The following is a 17,159-nucleotide window of genomic DNA, read 5'->3' as shown; positions in this document are numbered from 1 at the left end:
TGCTTTGCATTTTCAATGACAGACCCATGCCGGGTGCTCGGGAGAGTGGAAAAATCTTATTTGTCACCTGCTGGCGGTGCGCGGAGGCTCCCGCGCCGCGGCTAATCTCGGGGAAAATGAGGATGCCGGCGGGGTGGCCCGCGGGATGGGCAGGGTGGAGTGGGGCTGGCAAGGCGTGTGCCACCCTGGGCCTTGCTCGGGGTCGGAGCTGTGGGCCACAGGCCGGGCAGGACCCCGGGGTCACAGCAGCCCGGTCATGCCTGGGTGTATTGGCACCAGGGCGCAGATCCTGCCTGCTGGGGGTGTGTGGGCTGGGCAGCGCTTGTGGGCATCCCGGAGCAAGTGCCCTGCGCCCCCAGCCCTGTCTGCAAAGGCACGACCTCTTTTCCTTCCATCCCAGCTTCAGGAGCAGCCACTTGCCTTGCAGTGCCACCTCCGCAGGTTGGCACTGCCCGCGCATCCCCTCAGGGCACTCCGATTTTAGGGGGGGATGGCACTCGGAAGCGGGTGCAGGCACTGCCTGACCCCCCCTATATCTACACACAGGTGCCCGTCCCGTGCCTGCTGTACCCCAGCTTCTCAAGATGCCAACTCCTGTGGGACGCCGCAGTGCTCTGCGGCCGGCTCAGATTTATCCATTATTTTATATCCACACGCTTTTAATTTTTACAGCCCTGTTGGAGCAATACCCAGGGCTGTTAATAACGCCAGTCCCCCCCGCCTCCTGTGTGCATCCATCATGCTCCCACCAAGGTGCCAAGCGGGTCTCAGGGCTGTGTAAGTGCAGGCATGAGGAGGCTGGTGTGGTGGCAGCCGGCCCTGTGCCCCCACCCTCCAGCCAGCCCCCCTGGTGAGCGGCAGGGCCGAGCACCCCATGTCCACCCACGAAGCAGCCTGGGTCCGGGTGCCCTTGCACCCCGTGGGGTTGGTGGTGCCCAGCTGGTCAGGGTGCCCAAGCCAGGGCTGTCTCTCCGGTGAGAATCACGGAGCTCCCTGCCCTGGCACGTGCCCCAGGAAAGCTTTGCTGCAACGCCCGAGTGTGTGTGTGAGCGTGCGTGAGCGTGCCAGGGTACATGTGCCTATAACGGGAGCGGGACGGCAGTGCATGTTTGGGTGTGTGTGTGGGGGGGGCACAGAACATGTGTCTGTACTGGTGTGTGTCGGTGTGCATGGGCGTACATGTGATGTACATGTGTGCTACTGCCTGTGCGTGTGCTGTTGCATGTCTTGGTGCTGCAGTAGGCACCTTGCCCGGGCCGTGCCCAGCACCCCGGCACCCCAGCACAGGAGAGCGCAGCCTCAGCCACCGCAGGCAGTGAGGACTGTGCCTGGGGCCGGCCCACAGTGCCCACTGGATAAGACAGCATGTCCCATGCCAGCTGAGCCACCCGTCCCACGCCAAGCATGATCCCTGTGCTGCGTGTGGCACAGCACCCACTATGTGCTGCCTGGGGGTCCCACCCCAGCACCCAGAAAGACCCAGGGCCCCCTCCAAGCACCCGGGCTGTGCAGAAGCAGCGGGTGAGGGTGGCAGGACACCCCTGAGCATGGCAGGCAGGATGGCCATGCGGGGCCGGGATACGCGGCCGCTGCGGGGGGCTGCTGCGGGCGGTGGGAATTGCTGGGCTATAAATCTCCTTGCTGGGCCCCCCCGTGGCAGAGCGGCTCACGATATTTATGTTGGGGATTTATCTGCAATGCAGTTTAATATTCCCGGACCTTCGTATGTGTGTGAGTGTGTGGCCCCCTCCCCATGCCACCCCGTGCCATCTCCATGCCCACCCTCTCACTCGGAGCCTCCCGGGCACTGTCTCCTGCCCACCCACAGCCCTTCCCCCTTGCACCCACCCTGGCTGGACGGGACGGGCCCCCCAGGGTGCCCGGGCACGGCGGGGGGGTGCCGAGCCGCCGGGATGCTCCTGGCACAGGCCTCCGGCCGTGCCCACCCGTGTCCCTCCTGGGTGCCGGGCTGCCGGGGGGTGGCAGCAGGGTCCCCGAACGGGGGATGCCAGGCAGAGTGGCACTGCCAGCCCCGTGCCAGCCCCCCGGAGTGGGGGGCCCGGGGACCCCCCCTGCCCTGCCCCCGCCGGTGGGGATGAGGTAAGGCTGGCGGGTGGCACAGGGCTGCTCCATTTGCATAATAATCTCGTTAATGGAGCCTGGCCTGCGGGAGAGCCGGGCTGGAGACGCCACCCCCTCCCCGCCCCGCTGCCTCCCTCCGGCCCCGCCGCTCCGCCAGCCGCGGCGCGGGGCGCGGAGCGGAGCGCGGGGCGCGCAGCCGGACGGGCAGCGCCGGCCCGGCCCGCCAGCAGCCCCGGGCAGCCTGCTGACATCCCCCGAGCAAGCCGGTGAGCACCCCCGAGCACCCCCCCGAGCATCCCGGGCAGCGTCCCCGAGCATCCCGGGAGCATCCCCCAAGTGTCTCGGTGAGCAAGCGGCGAGCGACCCCCGAGCACCCGCGGACATCCCGGGCAGCATCCCGGGGAACATCCCCTGAGCACCCCCCCGAGTCCCTCGGTGAGCAGCCCGCTGAGCCCCCCCCCGAGCAGCCCGGGGAGCACTCCCCGAGCCTGCCGGCGAGCACCCTGCCAGCATCCCCCGAATATCCCGGGCATCATCCCGGGCAGCACTTCCCGAGCATCCCTCGAGCAACCCTCGAGCATCTCCCGAGCACCACCACCGGCTTCATCCCGGCGAGCACCTCCCGAGCATCCTGGGCAGCATCCTCCGAGCATCCCGGGCAGCATTCCCCGTGAATCCTGGGCAGCGTCCCCTGGGCACCCCCGGCCGTCCCCCGAGCATCCCGGGCAGCATCCCGGGTAGCATCCCCCGAGCATCCCGGGCAGCATCCCCGGTAGCATCCCCCGCGCATCCCGGGCACCCCGCGGCCCCCCCCGCGCCCCGCCGCGCCGCACCGTGCCCGCCGCCGGCCCCGCAAACTTTCCAGCGGCGGCGGCGGCAGCTCCCCGGCACGGGCACCGCCGGGCTGCGGCGCCGGGGCACAACTTTGCCCAAGTTGCGGAGGGAGCGGGGGCCGCGGGACTTGGGGGGCCCGCCGCGGGGATACCGGCCACCTCCCCAGCGGCTCTTTGTCCCCAGCCTGTCCTCCCCCGCCTGCAAATCCGGATGCCATTCTGCACCGAGCAAGGATTGGGGTCCCCTTTTGAAGCCCCCCCACAACCCATCTGTGCCCCCACCCTCCTTTCCCCATGGGCAGACCCCCTCCTCCCTGGCATGGCACCCCTGCCAGACACCCCTGCCCATTGGGCACCAGCCAGCAGAGAGCAGTTGGGTGGATGGGGGGGGGTGTGTGCCGTGAGATGTCCATAGGGTCCAGGGCTCCCCCCCAGACTGGAATTAACTTTGCGCACACATCACGCACCGCACCAGAATTTGACACAACGCAATGCAACACGGCGCACCACGACCCAACCCAACACAATGCAACGCCATGCCACACGCCACGGCACAACGCGATGCAACCCGACGCAGGGCCAGACAACCTGACCCAACTCGCAACACCCCAACCCAACGCATTCCCCTGCAAATCTCCCCCAAAGCCCCTCAAATCTTCCCAAAGCCCCTCTTCCCCAAGCTGCTCACCCCCCTCCGTACCCCACGCAGAGGGACTGGCAGCCCTGTGCCCCCGCCAGGCCGGGAAGGGCTCTCACGGTGTGGTGTGAGGATGGGCTCGCTGGACCACCCCGGACATCCACCCGGCGTGGGTGCTCTTGCTGGTGCACTGGGTGGGCATGGGGTGTATGTGGGTGTGGGTGTGTGGGATGGAGCTGTGCCAGGGGCCGAAACCCCCCTGGGATTGTGCAGGCAGGACCCTGCCCTGTCACCAGGGGGGCTGGCAGTGGGGACAGCCATGGGGTAGAGCTGCCACCGAGCTCCTGGCACAGGGGCCAGTCCCAATGCCACCAGCGGGGCACACAGGCAGGGATGGTGACGCAGGCGACGATGACGGCAAGAAGCAACCCCCCCCCTTCCTTGCTCCTCCCAACACCCCCCCCCCCGAACCACCTCCTTTGCCTTTTCCAGGAGCTTCCTGACTCACCCGGGCACCCTCCACCACCTCCCTGCGGCAGGCACAGCTCCAGCATGAACCGTGGGGTGCCCAAGCCTGCCCCCCGCCTGCCCTGAGCCCCCCCGCACCCGTGCTGCCTGCGGGGAGCCCCATCCCCGGCCATGGAGAAGACCTACTCATTGACGGCCCACTACGACGAGTTTCAGGAGGTGAAGTACGTGAGCAAGTACCAGAGCGGCACCCTGCCCAACGGCTTCGCCCTCCAGCTGGGCACCGGGGCCAAGAAACGCCGTGGGGGGCTGCCGCGCTGGACCCGCCGGGAGGTCTGCCTGCTCTCGGGGCTGGTGTTCGCTGCGGGGCTCTGTGTCATCTTGACGTCCATGTTGGTCCTCAAGTACCTGGCGGCCGAAGGGGACAGCTACTGCCTGGAGGGGTGCCAGGAGAAGAAGGCCTTCCTGCGGGCGTCCCGCTTCCTCAGCGCCAACATGGATGCTACCATCGACCCCTGCCAGGACTTCTACTCCTTCGCCTGCGGCAGCTGGCTCCGGCGACACGGCATTCCTGAGGACAAGCTGGTGTACGGCACCATCGGGGCCATCGCTGAGCAGAACGAGGCCAAGCTGCGGGCGCTGCTGAGCCGCCCCGTGCGGCGCCGAGCCCCTGCCTCAGCTGAGAGGAAGGTCAAGGAGTTTTTCCGCTCATGCCTGGACCGTGCTGAGATTGACCGGCTGGGCCCGCGGCCCATGCTGGAGGTCATCGGGGAGTGCGGCGGCTGGGACGCGCCCCCGGGCCGCGGGGACCTCAACGAGCTGCTCTACAAGACGCAAGGGGTCTACAGCGCTGCAGTGCTCTTCTCCCTCACCGTCAGCCTGGATGAGAGGAACACCTCCCGCTACGTCATCCGGGTGAGGGCACCCTGCCCCTGGGGCTGACCCCCCCCCAGCCACCCAGCTGTGCCGGTGACATCCCCCCGGTGACACTGTCCTTGTCGCAGTGGCACTGGGTGCCTTGCTGGTGTGTGGGTTTGGCTGCAGCAGGCGGCCGGGCTGGGGACAGCCCCTGTCCCTGGGACCCCCCCATCTCCCCATCATGGAGTCCGGCGTCAGGCTGCCCCAGGGTGAGGGTGGCACCTCCGGGATGGGGGGAGGATGTGGGCAGGGGAACACGGGCAGGGGGACATACAGAGTGAGGTGGTGCTGCCCACCTGGGTCCTGGGGACAGCCCAGCGGGGCACCAGGTTCTCCAGAGCACCAGTGGCCAAGCCCCTCACCTTGGCATCCTGTCTGCCATCTGCACACAGGGGCCAAACCCTAGGAGGTGACGGGGGATGCCCGCTGGCCCCACAGCGCCGGGCCAGGGTGCCAGGGTGGTTGCCCATGGCTTTGTCAGCCTTTCCCACCCCTGCCAGCTTGTGTCCCTCACCCTGTGGTGCCACCAGGGATGGGTGGGCTTTGTCTGGGTGGCCAAGCCTCAAGCACCCTTGGTGGGTGTGGGAGTGTGGTGGCGGGCACAGTGGGGGCACAGCAATGGCATGGTGGGGATGCCATGGTGGGCACAGTGATGGGCATGGGTGGCCATGGTGGATGGCACAGCAGCGGGGGCACAGCAATGGCACGGTGGGGACATGGCGGGTGGGTACAGCAGAGACATGGCGGGCATGGGGGGAGTGACCATGGTGATGGCATGGTGGGGACGAGGTCTTGGGGATGGCAGGGGCACTGGGGGGACACAGCGGTGGGGATGCAGCCTCCCCGTTCCCTGTGAGAGGGTGGGGCTGGGGCCGAGTGGGGGTGTGTGGGGGCGTGTGTGGGGGTGTGAGTGTGAGTGCGAGTGCGAGTGTGAGTGTGACTGAGTGTGAGGGGCCAGGGAGGAGCAGGGCCGTGCTGACGGGCCACGCGTGTGTACACTAGAGGGAGCGTGTGTCACAGGGAAAGGGGTGGGTGGGTGGCGGGGCTGAGCGGGAGGGTGCAGGTGTGCGCGGGGTGTGACAGGCTGGGCGTGGGGGAGATGGGTGTGACAGCCAGGGCTGGGAGTCAGGGCTTGGCTGGCTGTGTGTGTGTGTGTGTGTCAGGGTGTGATGCGGGGTGAGCGGGTGTGCGATGGGTGTGAGTGTGACGGGGGTGTGGGGGGCTGAGGGCTGCAACGTGTGGCAGTGCCTTTGTGGGGAACCAAAAGGGGGGGGAGAGAAAGGGTGGGGGTGCCTGTGGGTGTGCAGGGCAGCGCTGCGGCTGTGCGCGTGTGGGGGGCTGGTGGGGTGGGACACGGCGGAGGGTGAGCGAGAGAGAAAAGGGGGGTGGGGTGCCGTGTGTGTGTGCATAGAGAGGGGGGTAAACTGGACGGTGCATGCGTAGGGGTGTGAGGGGGGGTGAGCACGCCTAGGCGTGTGCCATGAGGGGTGAGCTACAGATATGTGTGTATATACACACACATACGTGCCAGCGTGTTCAGGTGTGTGTATGTGTTAGAGGCTGTGCCTACAGGATAGCGGGGGGGTGTGTGAAGGGTGGGGGTGTCCATGCAGCGTGGCGCATCCCTGCGGCTCCCCATGGGGCAGGCTGCAGCACAGGAGCGGGGGCAGCCATGGGGCAGGTGTGGGGCCAGCATGGGGCAGGCACGGGGCAGTCTGTGGGGCCACACAACTCAGGCCATGGAGCAGGGACCTGCCCTGTGCCCAGCCCTCCCAGGCCATTGCACACTGCTCATAGCAGCTCTGGCACTCTCTAGCAGGAGGGAAACTGAGGCACGGGACCTGCCCATGCCCAGGGCTGACCCACCATGCTGCCACCCCACAGCTCATGGGGTGCCAGGGCACCCTGCAATATGGGGGAGGCAGGGGGTGCCTTTCCCAGCACAGCCCCACCCCTCCTTCCGCTCACCCACTGCCCCCATCTCCCCTCAGATCGACCAGGACGGGCTGACGCTGCCCGAACGGACCCTCTACCTGGGGCAGGACGAGGAGAGCGAGAAGGTGAGGGGCGGAGGGCACAGATGCTGTGGGCATGGGGACACCAGGACAGGGACTAGCACCCAGTATGGGTGGCAGACGGAGGGCACCCCGCCGTCGGCAGTTCTGGGGCCAGGGTGCCTGTGGGGTGGCACTCAGTGTCCCTTCCCTTGGCACAGATCCTGGCCGCGTACCGGGTGTTCATGGAGCGGCTGCTCACCCTCCTGGGGGCCGAACATGTGGAGCAGAAGGCCCAGGAGATCCTGCAGCTGGAGCAGCACCTCGCCAATGTGAGGGGAATGCCCACCCTGGGCTTTGGGGCCCCCCTGCCCAGCCCTTGGGCACCCCAGTCCCAGATCTTTTGGGCCCTCCGTGCCTGGTCCTTAGGGACCCCATCTCCATTCCCTTGGGAACCTCCACTCCCAGCCCTTGGGGACCTTCATGCCTGGCCCTCGAGGATCCCAGACCCTTGAGGACCCTGTGGCAGACCCTCAGGGACCCCAGCCCCAACATCTTGGGAACCCCCAGTCCCAGCCCTCAGGACAACCAGTCCAGCCCTTGGGGACCCCTGTGTCTGGTCCTTGGGAACCCAGTCCAGACCCTTGAGGACCCCATGCCCAGCCCTGGGGGACCACAACTCCTTGAGGACCCCAGGCCCAGCTCTCAGGTCCCCACTGGCAGCAGAGGGTTCCCGGGGCAGCAAGCCGGGAGGGTTGTGGGTCAGCAGCCCCTCTTGCCCTAGACCTGTGCCCTATCCCTGTGCCACCCCCAAGGCAGGCAGCGGGATGGTGACAACCATGCCCACCCCATGCAGATCACAGTGTCCGAGTATGATGACGTGCGGAGGGACGTCAGCAGCATGTACCACAAAGTGACCCTGGGCGAGCTGCAGCGCATCACCCCCACAGTGAGTATCCCTGGTGCCCAGCCTGCTACCCCATATCACCCATCTGCCCTGTGCCCCACACTTGTCCCTTTCCCCCTGCTCCATGTCCCCTCTTGCTGCCAATCCCATGTCCCCAAGGCCAGCCTGCACCCTGGGTAAGACAGCACAAGCCCCAGCGCAATACCCCGGTGTCCCCAGAAATGTCCTCGCTGCCCCCCATATAAGTTCACTTGAGGGTGATGAATCCATCCTGCACGTTCCTGGGTGGGAAGGGGTGGTGGGAGGCTGGAAAGCTTGGAGGGGTTTTCTGCACGGTGGCATGGAGGGGGGGGTCCCTCGCCCCCCCGACGGTGCCCACCCTGGCAGCTCAAGTGGAAGCGCTTGCTGGACCGCATCTTCCACGACAACTTCTCAGAGGAGGAGGAGGTGGTGCTGCTGGCCACTGACTACATGCACAAGGTGTCCGACCTCATCCGCGTGACACCCAGCAGGTGAGGGCGGCTGGCACCCCCTGCGCCCCGGCACCTTCCCCAGCCTGGCAGGGGGTTGGCACAGGGTGGCTGTGGCTGGTCCCCCCCCATCACCCCCGTCCTGGGGAGGCCGGGCTGGGCAGGGGAACTCCTGGGAAAGCCCCTGGGAGAGGTCACTGTCGTGGGCCCCACAGCACCCTGGTTGTGCCCGGCCACCCGCTGAGACCCCCCCATGCTAGAGATCACCAGACTCATCACACAGCAGGGAGGGACACGGTGCCAGCGCGTCCCCCGGGCCCCCACAGGACATGGTCATGCCCATGGCCTGCCTGGTCCCCAAGCAGGGGTGTCCCCACCCTGGTGCATGCTCCCCACCCTCCCTGAGTGCCTGGGGACATGCCCAGCGGGGGGCCTGATCCTGCCCCCCATCATCAGGATCCTTCACAACTACATGCTGTGGCGCATCGTCGTGGTGCTGAGCGAGCACCTCTCCACGCCCTTCCGTGACGCCATCCATGAGCTCTCCAAGGAGATGGAGGGCAACGAGAAGCAGCTTGAGCCAGGCAAGATCTGCCTGAGCCAGGCCAACAAGCACTTCGGCATGGCCCTGGGCGCCCTCTTTGTTGAGGAGCACTTCTCCTCTGCCAGCAAAGCCAAGGTAGGGGATGCTGCCTGTGGGCATGAAGCCACTGTGTCCCTCCTGTCCCCTTGCCAAGGTGCCCGCCACCACCTGGCACTCCCCTGAGGACTGGCTGGCAGGGTGATGGGTGGTGAGGATGCCGTGCCAGCACCCACGGTGACCCGCCATAGGTGCAGCAGCTGGTGGAAGACATCAAATACATCCTGGACCAACGCCTGGATGAACTGGACTGGATGGACGAGGAGACGCGGAGAGCAGCCAGGGCCAAGGTAGTGGCCCTCAGCGTGGACCCCTGCCCTTGCCTCCACCACAGCTTGGGGGCATGGGGGATGGGGGCCTGACCCCACCGCTCGCTTTGCCCGCAGCTCCGGTACATGATGGTGATGATCGGGTACCCGGATTTTCTGCTGAAGCCGGAGGCCATCGACAAGGAGTATGAGGCAAGGGGTGGCCCAGGGCCATGCAGGGGCATGGGCACATGGAGAGGGAACATGGTCCCCACATCTGCCTCAGGGTCTGCGGAGACCAAGATGAGGAGGTGCCACCCCAAAGCAAGCCACCTCCTGGTAGCTCATTGTGCCCACCACTCACACGGCCACGGCCACGTGGGCAGTGCCATGCTGTCCCTGGGGTCTCGGATGATGTCCCCTTCCCCACACCAAACCCCCCAGAGCTCAACCCCATCCTCAGCAAGGGTTAGGGGTGCCCCTAACCCTGCGTGGCCCAGGGACCCCACGGAGGTGACGGATATGCAGCCACCCACATGGCCACACAGAACAGGACATGAGGACGCACTCGTGCCACATCTAGCCCATGGCCACACCCCCACACCTAAGGCCCACGGGGGTGGGAGGACACCCCAGCCCTGCTCCCCACACTCTTGGGACTGGCGCCTGGGGCTGGCATCCCCCTGACATGGCCGTGCCCCCCAGTTCGAGGTGGACGAGAAGACCTACTTCAAGAACATCCTCAACAGCATCGCCTTCGGCATCAGGCTCTCAGTGAAGAAGATCCGGCAGGAGGTGGACAAGTCTGCGTGGGTATCCCCTTGCCCCGGAGGGGCCATGGGGGGCACAGCATGGCCCCACCAGTGCCCCCTGTCCTCATGCCCGGTTGCACCCCAGGGGTGTAGGCAGGAGGGCACAGGGCAAGCCAGGAATGCCCTCCTGATCCCCCAGCTGTGCAAGGGGGTGGCATTTCCATGCCCCCCGGTGTCCCCACAGCCTGGCACCGCTGTCTCTCCTTGCAGGTGGCTGCTGCCTCCCCAGGCGCTGAACGCCTACTACCTGCCCAACAAGAACCAGATGGGTGAGGCATTGCCCGGCCCGCCGGGCTCAGCGCCCCGGGGCAGGGGGTGCGGGGAGGGCCCGAGGTGGGGGGCACGGCGCGGCGTGCCCTGGTGCCAGGTGATGCTGCAGGTGGGGACGGGACAGGGTGGCCCCCCAGCTGCAATGCTCTCCTGTGTCCCCAGTGTTCCCCGCTGGCATCCTGCAGCCCACCCTCTACGACCCCGAGTTCCCGCAGTGAGTGTGGGGCTGGGGCACGGGTGGGGGGTGCCAGGGCAGGGTATGGGGCTGGGGACAGCGGCATGGGCGGGGGGTGCCAGGGCAGGGTATGGGGCTGGGGACAGTGGCATGGGTGGGCAGGGTATGGGGGTGTCAGGTCCTGGGGCCACCGCCATCCCTGCCAGCACTGTGCCCTCCACTCTCTTACCTCTGCTCCCCCCGCAACAGGTCTCTGAACTATGGCGGGATCGGCACCATCATCGGGCACGAGCTGACCCACGGCTATGATGACTGGGGTGGGTGACCCCCACCCTGTGCCGGGGCGGGAGGTGGGGGGAGCAGCCAGGCAGGGTAGGGGCAGGACGCCTGGGTCCCTCAGGACTACTGGCGGTGGCGGTTGCCTTGGCAGGGGGACAGTACGACCGGCACGGGAACCTGGTGCACTGGTGGACGGAGCGGTCGTACAGCAAGTTCCTGAAGAAGGCGCAGTGTATCGTCAACCTCTATGACAACTTCACCGTCTACAACCAGCGGGTGAGACCCCCCTCACCTGCTGGGCCACGCCTGGTCACACACTGCCCCGTGGGGGGGTCCCCCGCTGCTCCGTGCCCACAGGAGAGCATGGGCTCTGCCCTGTCCAGCCCTGAGACCCAACAACTCATCACACCTCAGCTGGGAAATTCCTCAGGGCACTGGGTGGGCGGAACTGTGGCACAGCCTGGGCGCCAGGGTGGGAATGGGGGGATGCCTGGCTGGGGGGGGGCATTTCTTCTCACTCCATGTCTCTCTTGGCAGGTGAATGGCAAACACACGCTGGGGGAGAACATTGCTGACATGGGGGGGCTCAAACTCGCCTACTATGTAAGTGTCCCCCCACCCTGGGGTGTCATGGCCCGGCAGGGCCATGGGGCAGCTGCTGATGCCAACCCCACTGGGGGGGCAGGAGACCCCCCAGCCCCACCTTGCTCCCTGCAGTAGGGAGCAGGTCTGATCCAGCTTGCTGGTGGCTGGGCGGCTCTAGGGGGAGGCTTGGGGCAGGTTTCGGGGGCACCCAGGCTGTGCTGAGGGCAGCCCTTGTTCTCCAGGCCTACCAGAAGTGGGTGCGGGAGCACGGCCCCGAGCACCCCCTGCACCACCTGAAATACACCCACGACCAGCTCTTCTTCATCGCCTTCGCCCAGGTGAGCCCCTGCCCTCCCCACACGTGGCGCATACTGGGGAAGGGGGTCACCCAGTGTGGGGCTGGTGGCCCCGAGGGACGGGGCAAGAGCCGTGCTGGACCCAGTGCCCATGGCCAGGAGCCGGGCTTGGCTCCATCAGCAGGTCCTGGGCGCAGGGCACGGGGCTCAGCCCTGCGAGGAGCATCCCGCACAGCCCCGCTGCTCCTAGGGACCCCACAATAACAAACATGTGCCCCCCCCCATCACCTCCAGAGACCCCACAGTAACAAATGCACATGACCCTGAACTCCTAGGAGACCCTACAGCCAGGCAGCCCGCTCCCCTAGGAGACCCTACAATAACAAACATGCCCCTATGCTCTCCCAACACCATACACAGACTCCCAGGAGACCCTACAATAACAACTAGGGCATCACTGCCCTAGTGCCCCAGCAGTAAGAAGGGCTGTTGTGCCCCGGTGGGTGCCAGGACCCCACGGGCCCCGGTGGGTGCCGGGACCTGGAGTGCCCCATCCGGCTCACCCATGGGAACCCTTTCTCCCCTGCAGAACTGGTGCATCAAGCGGCGATCCCAGTCCATCTACCTGCAGGTGCTGACGGACAAGCACGCCCCGGAGCACTACAGGTACAGCCTTCCCCACGTCTGGCAGTGCCGTGCAAAGCGGGGTGGGCACCAGCATGGCTCTAGGAGGCTCTGGGTGGGCATCCCTGGGGCAGGGGATGGGGTGCTGCTGGGGTGAGTGGGTGCCCCGAGCGGGGTGCATGGCAGTGGCGGAGAGGGCAGGGGGGGCCCGGCTCTGAGTTGCCCCCCTCTCCTGGCAGGGTCCTGGGCAGCGTCTCGCAGTTCGAGGAGTTCGGACGGGTTTTCCACTGCCCCAAGAACTCGCCCATGAACCCGGCGCATAAGTGCTCAGTATGGTGAGGCTGTTCCCCCCCCGGCAGGCTGGCACCCCCCATCCCAATCCCTGCCTGAGTGCCACCCTGTGCCTGTTCCCCACCTCCTCCTGTCTCCCCTGCCTACTCTCCAGGCAAAGGGGACACCCCCGGGAGATGCGGGGGGTTGCTCCCCCAAAGACAGGCACCCGCCGGAGGGGTGGAGGCAGCAGGGAGACACTTGGGGTGGGCATGAGCTCCTGCCCAGAGGCAGCTGCCTCCTGCCCATCCCCTTCCTAACCCCTGCCCTGCGAACTGGGGGGGGGGCCCTGAGTCCCCATGGAGGAATGAGGCAATGCAGGGCACCCCCCGAGGCACCCGTGTACTCCCTCTTCTGTCCACCCACCCCAAACCCTTCACCCAGCCCTACCACATCCAGCCCAGCACTGGTCGGGCCAGGGAGAGTGAACCAGAGACGCCAGGGGGCTGCCCCACGCCAAAAGCCCCCCTGCCTGGTGCCCTCCCTGGCACCCCCTGTGCCAGCCCCATCCTGTCCCCACACCAGCCCTGCCAGCGGGTGGGCACAGCTGGCAGGGCTTGGGGCCGGGTGATGCCAGCCTCCCCGGGAGGGCAGGGACACGGATGCCTGCTGTATTTTTCGCTGCTGTTTCTGGTCAATAAAGCGCTGGATATGCTGGGCGGGTAAAAAGAGGGGCCGTGGACGGGGGACGGACAGCAGCGGGCAGCACCCCCATCGTCACACCCCACATTTATTAACCACTGAGTACCCCGCGTGGGTGGTGGAGGGCCCCCCCGTGCCCGGGATCTGCTGCCCCACAGCTGCTGCACCCACACCAGGGATGCTCCAAAGAGGTGCCGGCCACCTATGGGTGCTGCAGCCATGGGAAGGGGGGGGACGCGGCTCCAGCAGCACCCGTGGGGTGCCCCGGGGCTGTGGGGTCAGTGGAAGAGGGGCAGGAGGAGGGTGGGCAGGAGCAGGGCCAGGGGGGTGGCATGGGTGCCGGGGGCAGAGTCCCGCTGGCGGCAGGTGGTGTAGGGCTCGAGGCAGGCGGCGTAGGCCATGGCGTGGGCCACGTAGGTCTGCTCCTGCACCCCGTGGAAGAGGTGGGCCATGGGGCCCTTGGCCAGGATGGCCACGTCCTCGCCGCCGTGGGTCTCCGAGATGAGGGGCACGGCCGCCTGCTGCAAATAGTCGTACTGCTCTGGGGAGGGGGGAGAAGGGGGTGAGAGGGCCAGCAGTGGCCCCCAGCCCCATCCCACCACCTGGTCATGGTTCCTGTGCCCTCACTGGCTGTGTCCTCGTCCACGTTGGTCCGGCTGGCACCCGGGTAACCCGGCCCATTCCCGTAGAGGATGGATGTGTAGTTCTTGTGATCAGTGGCTTCGCTGGGGGCCAGACCTGGGGATGGGGCGATGGAAGGGGGGGGAATCAGCCAAGAAACCCCTGTATCACACCTCCGGCCGCAGCCAGGGTGCCCCAGAGCCGGCAGCGCCCAGCATGGGGCCGTGCCCCACTCTCAGCAGCTGGGCAGAGCCCTACCGAAGATGGAGGAGCCGCGCAGGGTGTAGCCACCGAAGGAGAAGACGTGCGAGTGGTCGGCGGTGACAACGGTGAGGGTCTGCGCCTCGTCTGTCAGGGCACCCGCCCGCTCAATGGCCCGGTCGAACTCCACCGCCTCTGTCAGTGCCTTATGGGCTGCACCATCGTGGTGGCCGTGGTCGATTCTGCCGCCTGCAGACAGGTGCCCATGGTGGGCTGGGGACTGACAGCAGCACCCCCAACTCTGACCCCCACCCCAGGGTGTGGGACCCCCCCTCCCGCCTGCCCCAGGGGCACTGGCCCTGACTTATCTTCCACAAAGAGGTAGAAGCCGTTGGGGTTCCTGCTCAGGATGGTGATGGCCGCCTCCGTCATCTCGGTGAGCGAGGGGTCCATGGTGGTGTTACGCACCAGGTTGTACTTCATGTCCCCGGGTTCAAAGAGACCTGGGAGGGGATGCGTTGGGGACAGCCTCAGCGCCTGTACGCGTCTCAGTGGCTGCCAGGTCCCACCACATGGGACATTTGTTACCCATCAAATAATTCACGCTGGGGTCAGCGGCGGCAGCCAGCATCTCCGTCTTGTTCCAGACGTAGCGGGCACCCTGCGGGCAAATCCCATGGGGGGTTAGTGGGTGGCCCTGTGCCCAGGGGCAGTGGGCAAGAGGACCGTCCCCGCCACATCACCCACCGGCCGTGCCTCCAGCCACATGTTGATGAGGTTATTCCCGTCCGTGCGTGTCCCATTCTCTGTCTGGTAGGTGGGATATTCGGGGTCCGGCGTCCCCGCGGGGGTCATGTATTTCCGACCACCCCCCAAGATCACCTGGAGGGGACGAGACGGGGGCACATTAGTGGGGGTGCCCGGGAGGGGTCTGCCCTTTCTCCCCCCCATCATGCATGGGTGCTCACATTGATGTCGACGTTGTGGACCAGCTGCCAGGCAATGTCCTTGCAGCCCTGGAGGCGGGCTTCCATGGGCATGCTGCAGTCCGCGTACCAGTTGCGGTTCACCACGTGGGCATAGGTCCCCGAGGGCGATGCGTGCTGCACCCGCGTCGTCGTCACGATGCCCACTGCCTTCCCTGCCACCTCCCCACCCGTCAGGCCCCATGAAAGGCGACCGGCGGGGGCATGGGGTCCCCCACCACCAAGCCCTGGGATGCTCGTGGAGGGGGCAGCCCTCGCCTTGATGCCCCTTGTCCCCGCAGGGTCACCCCCAGCCCCGCTGCCCCCCATTACCAGCTTTGCGGGCTCGCTCCAGCACCGAGACCACCTCGTTGCCCGCCGTGGTGTTGCACTGCGAGAGGCGGGCAGCCGCGCTCAGCCCCACCGTCTGGAAGTTGCCCTTCACGCCGCAGAGGTAGGCTGTGGCTGTCCCCGCGCTGTCGGGGACCTGCCGGTCCACGTTGTATGTCTGCCGAGGACAGGCGCCAGGCTCAGGGCAGGGGGCGGCTGGCAGAGGCACCCGGCGGGTTGCTCCCCCCAGCACCCCTTGCCACGCTCACTTGCAGGCCTGAGGACAAGCGTGGGACAGGCAGGGACCCTGTGCAACCCGTATGCGCATCCCCAGGGTGCTTCTGTGCCAGCAGCCCCATGGGCATCACCCTGGCCCCGTGCCTGGGGTGGCGGGGATTTACCTTGGAGAGAGCCACGTAAGGGAAAGCATCCAGGGCGAGGGGGGTCTCGGGGCCCAGCTTCCCCTGCTCCTGCCCCTTTAGGATGCGGGTGGCCGTGATGGTGGGGATCCCGAATCCTGGGTGAGGAGAGAGGGTCTTGGTCACCCTCCGGACTGGGTACCCTCCCCGCGTCCCGCTCTGCGGGGCACTGGCCAGGCCAGCCTGCCTGCGGGGGTGTCAGCGGGACTCACCGTCCCCGAGGAAGAGGATGAGGTTTTTGGCTTTGCTTATTCTGGGCTGAATCTTGAGGGAGGCCTCAATGGCTGTGGCCGCCTGCTTGTTCCAGAAGGATGGCTTCTCCTCCTCCACTGGGACAGGGCAGCACCCATCAGTTCCAGCTCGCCAGCACCCGCATCCCTGGGGTACCTGCATCCCTGGGGTACCCGCATCCCTGGGGTACCCGCATCCCTGGGGTACCCGCTCCCATCCCTGGGGTACCCGCTCCCTGGGGTACCCGCATCCCTGGGGTACCCGCTCCCATCCCTGGGGTACCCGCTCCCTGGGGTACCCGCATCCCTGGGGTACCCGCATCTCTGGGGTACCCGCTCCCTGGGCATCCCCATGGTGGGACCTTCTCTGACACGGGCCAAGCGGGTCAGGGTGCTGTTTGGGACGGGGAAAGGTCACAAGGGCTTGCATCCGCTGCCCGGCCTGGCGAGAAGGAGGGGGCAGCAAAAAGGGACACGATGGGGGGAACTATCTGGCAGGTCGGATGGGGCCACATCCATGGAGGGGGGAGGTTACAGGCACCTCCCCCAGCCCCCCAGCCCAGAAGCAAGCAGGAACCTGACCCCACAGGGGGAAACTGGCTCAAGGTCCCCGGAAAAGCAGGAGTAATGCCCATTAACCCTTGCAGAGCCAGGCAGCCCCTGCTCCCCTCCCCAGACCCTCCCCGTGGCCAGCCAGGCTGGTGCCCTGCCGGGTGCCCCACTTCCCTGGGCACCCGCTGCAGCCAGCCCGGCACCCGTCCCCATCCTTGTCCCCACCTGGGATGACAGCAGCGCTGAGCCCTGCCCAGAGGCCCAGGCAGAGTGCGAGGGGTGCCAGGAGCTGCATGGTGAGATCCGGTAGCCCAATGTCGCTGGCACCGTCTGCAACTCTAGCAGATCTGGGGAGGGACTTTGGACCAGGATCAGCCCTTGTGGGGTGCGTGGAGGGGTTCGGCAAGACTCCGACAGCCTGGCGTCCTGCCGGGCAGTCAGCGCAAAGGCCATGGGGCTGGGCTGCAGGCACCTCCTTGGCACACCACCTTATTGCTGCTGGGGGATGGACAGACCGGGGGTGCAGATGCAGGGGGTGAGGCGACGGGCAGTGCCTGGCAGGCATCCTTGCCTGCCCTGGCTGAGGTGCCAGGCGGGGGGATGCCCTGGCCTGGGGTGCCACAGGCAGCGC

General features: G+C 66.9%; 2 protein-coding genes across 3 annotated transcripts; one reads left to right on the top strand and one right to left on the bottom strand.

Moving 5' to 3' along the window:
- The first annotated feature begins 4,191 nt into the window (after nucleotides 1-4,191).
- On the top strand, nucleotides 4,192-12,577 carry ECEL1 (endothelin converting enzyme like 1). Of its 2 annotated transcripts, none has more exons than XM_072867595.1 (17): nucleotides 4,192-4,935; nucleotides 6,930-6,998; nucleotides 7,154-7,264; nucleotides 7,789-7,881; nucleotides 8,227-8,351; nucleotides 8,766-8,988; nucleotides 9,141-9,239; nucleotides 9,336-9,410; nucleotides 9,903-10,000; nucleotides 10,220-10,278; nucleotides 10,442-10,493; nucleotides 10,704-10,771; nucleotides 10,885-11,009; nucleotides 11,271-11,336; nucleotides 11,561-11,656; nucleotides 12,204-12,280; nucleotides 12,478-12,577. In XM_072867595.1, exons 1-17 carry the CDS (start codon nucleotides 4,192-4,194, stop codon nucleotides 12,575-12,577), a joined length of 2,280 nt encoding a protein of 759 aa, XP_072723696.1. The 2 variants fall into 2 exon arrangements, with proteins under 2 accessions (XP_072723696.1, XP_072723695.1); XM_072867594.1 differs by having other exon boundaries at nucleotides 9,903-10,006.
- Nucleotides 12,578-13,355: 778 nt separating this feature from the next.
- On the bottom strand, nucleotides 13,356-16,823 carry LOC140654230 (intestinal-type alkaline phosphatase-like). The gene is made up of 11 exons (XM_072867337.1): nucleotides 16,754-16,823; nucleotides 15,959-16,075; nucleotides 15,729-15,844; nucleotides 15,331-15,505; nucleotides 15,001-15,173; nucleotides 14,780-14,914; nucleotides 14,621-14,693; nucleotides 14,403-14,535; nucleotides 14,090-14,283; nucleotides 13,838-13,948; nucleotides 13,356-13,751 (listed from the first exon to the last, which is right to left on the bottom strand). Exons 1-11 carry the CDS (start codon nucleotides 16,821-16,823, stop codon nucleotides 13,489-13,491), a joined length of 1,560 nt encoding a protein of 519 aa, XP_072723438.1. The 3' UTR covers nucleotides 13,356-13,488.
- Between the last annotated feature and the right edge of the window lie 336 nt (nucleotides 16,824-17,159).

This window comes from Ciconia boyciana, chromosome 7, assembly GCF_034638445.1.
Source record: "Ciconia boyciana chromosome 7, ASM3463844v1, whole genome shotgun sequence".
Lineage (NCBI taxonomy): Eukaryota > Metazoa > Chordata > Aves > Ciconiiformes > Ciconiidae > Ciconia > Ciconia boyciana.
This window is presented reverse-complemented; position numbering and strand designations above follow the sequence as displayed.

What these genes read in the sequence shown, in the direction of transcription:
- ECEL1 (XM_072867594.1), top strand. Translation starts at nt 4,192, where the DNA reads ATGGAGAAGACCTACTCATTGACGGCCCACTACGACGAGTTTCAGGAG. An exon ending in TGCAGCGCATCACCCCCACA is followed by an intron (nt 7,882 to 8,226) that starts GTGAGTATCCCT and finishes CCACCCTGGCAG; the next exon opens with CTCAAGTGGAAGCGCTTGCT. An exon ending in CAGGAGGTGGACAAGTCTGC is followed by an intron (nt 10,007 to 10,219) that starts GTGGGTATCCCC and finishes CTCTCCTTGCAG; the next exon opens with GTGGCTGCTGCCTCCCCAGG.
- LOC140654230 (XM_072867337.1), bottom strand. Translation starts at nt 16,823, where the DNA reads ATGCAGCTCCTGGCACCCCTCGCACTCTGCCTGGGCCTCTGGGCAGGG. An exon ending in GGAGCGAGCCCGCAAAGCTG is followed by an intron (nt 15,174 to 15,330) that starts GTAATGGGGGGC and finishes GGGAGGTGGCAG; the next exon opens with GGAAGGCAGTGGGCATCGTG. An exon ending in TCCACAACGTCGACATCAAT is followed by an intron (nt 14,915 to 15,000) that starts GTGAGCACCCAT and finishes CGTCCCCTCCAG; the next exon opens with GTGATCTTGGGGGGTGGTCG.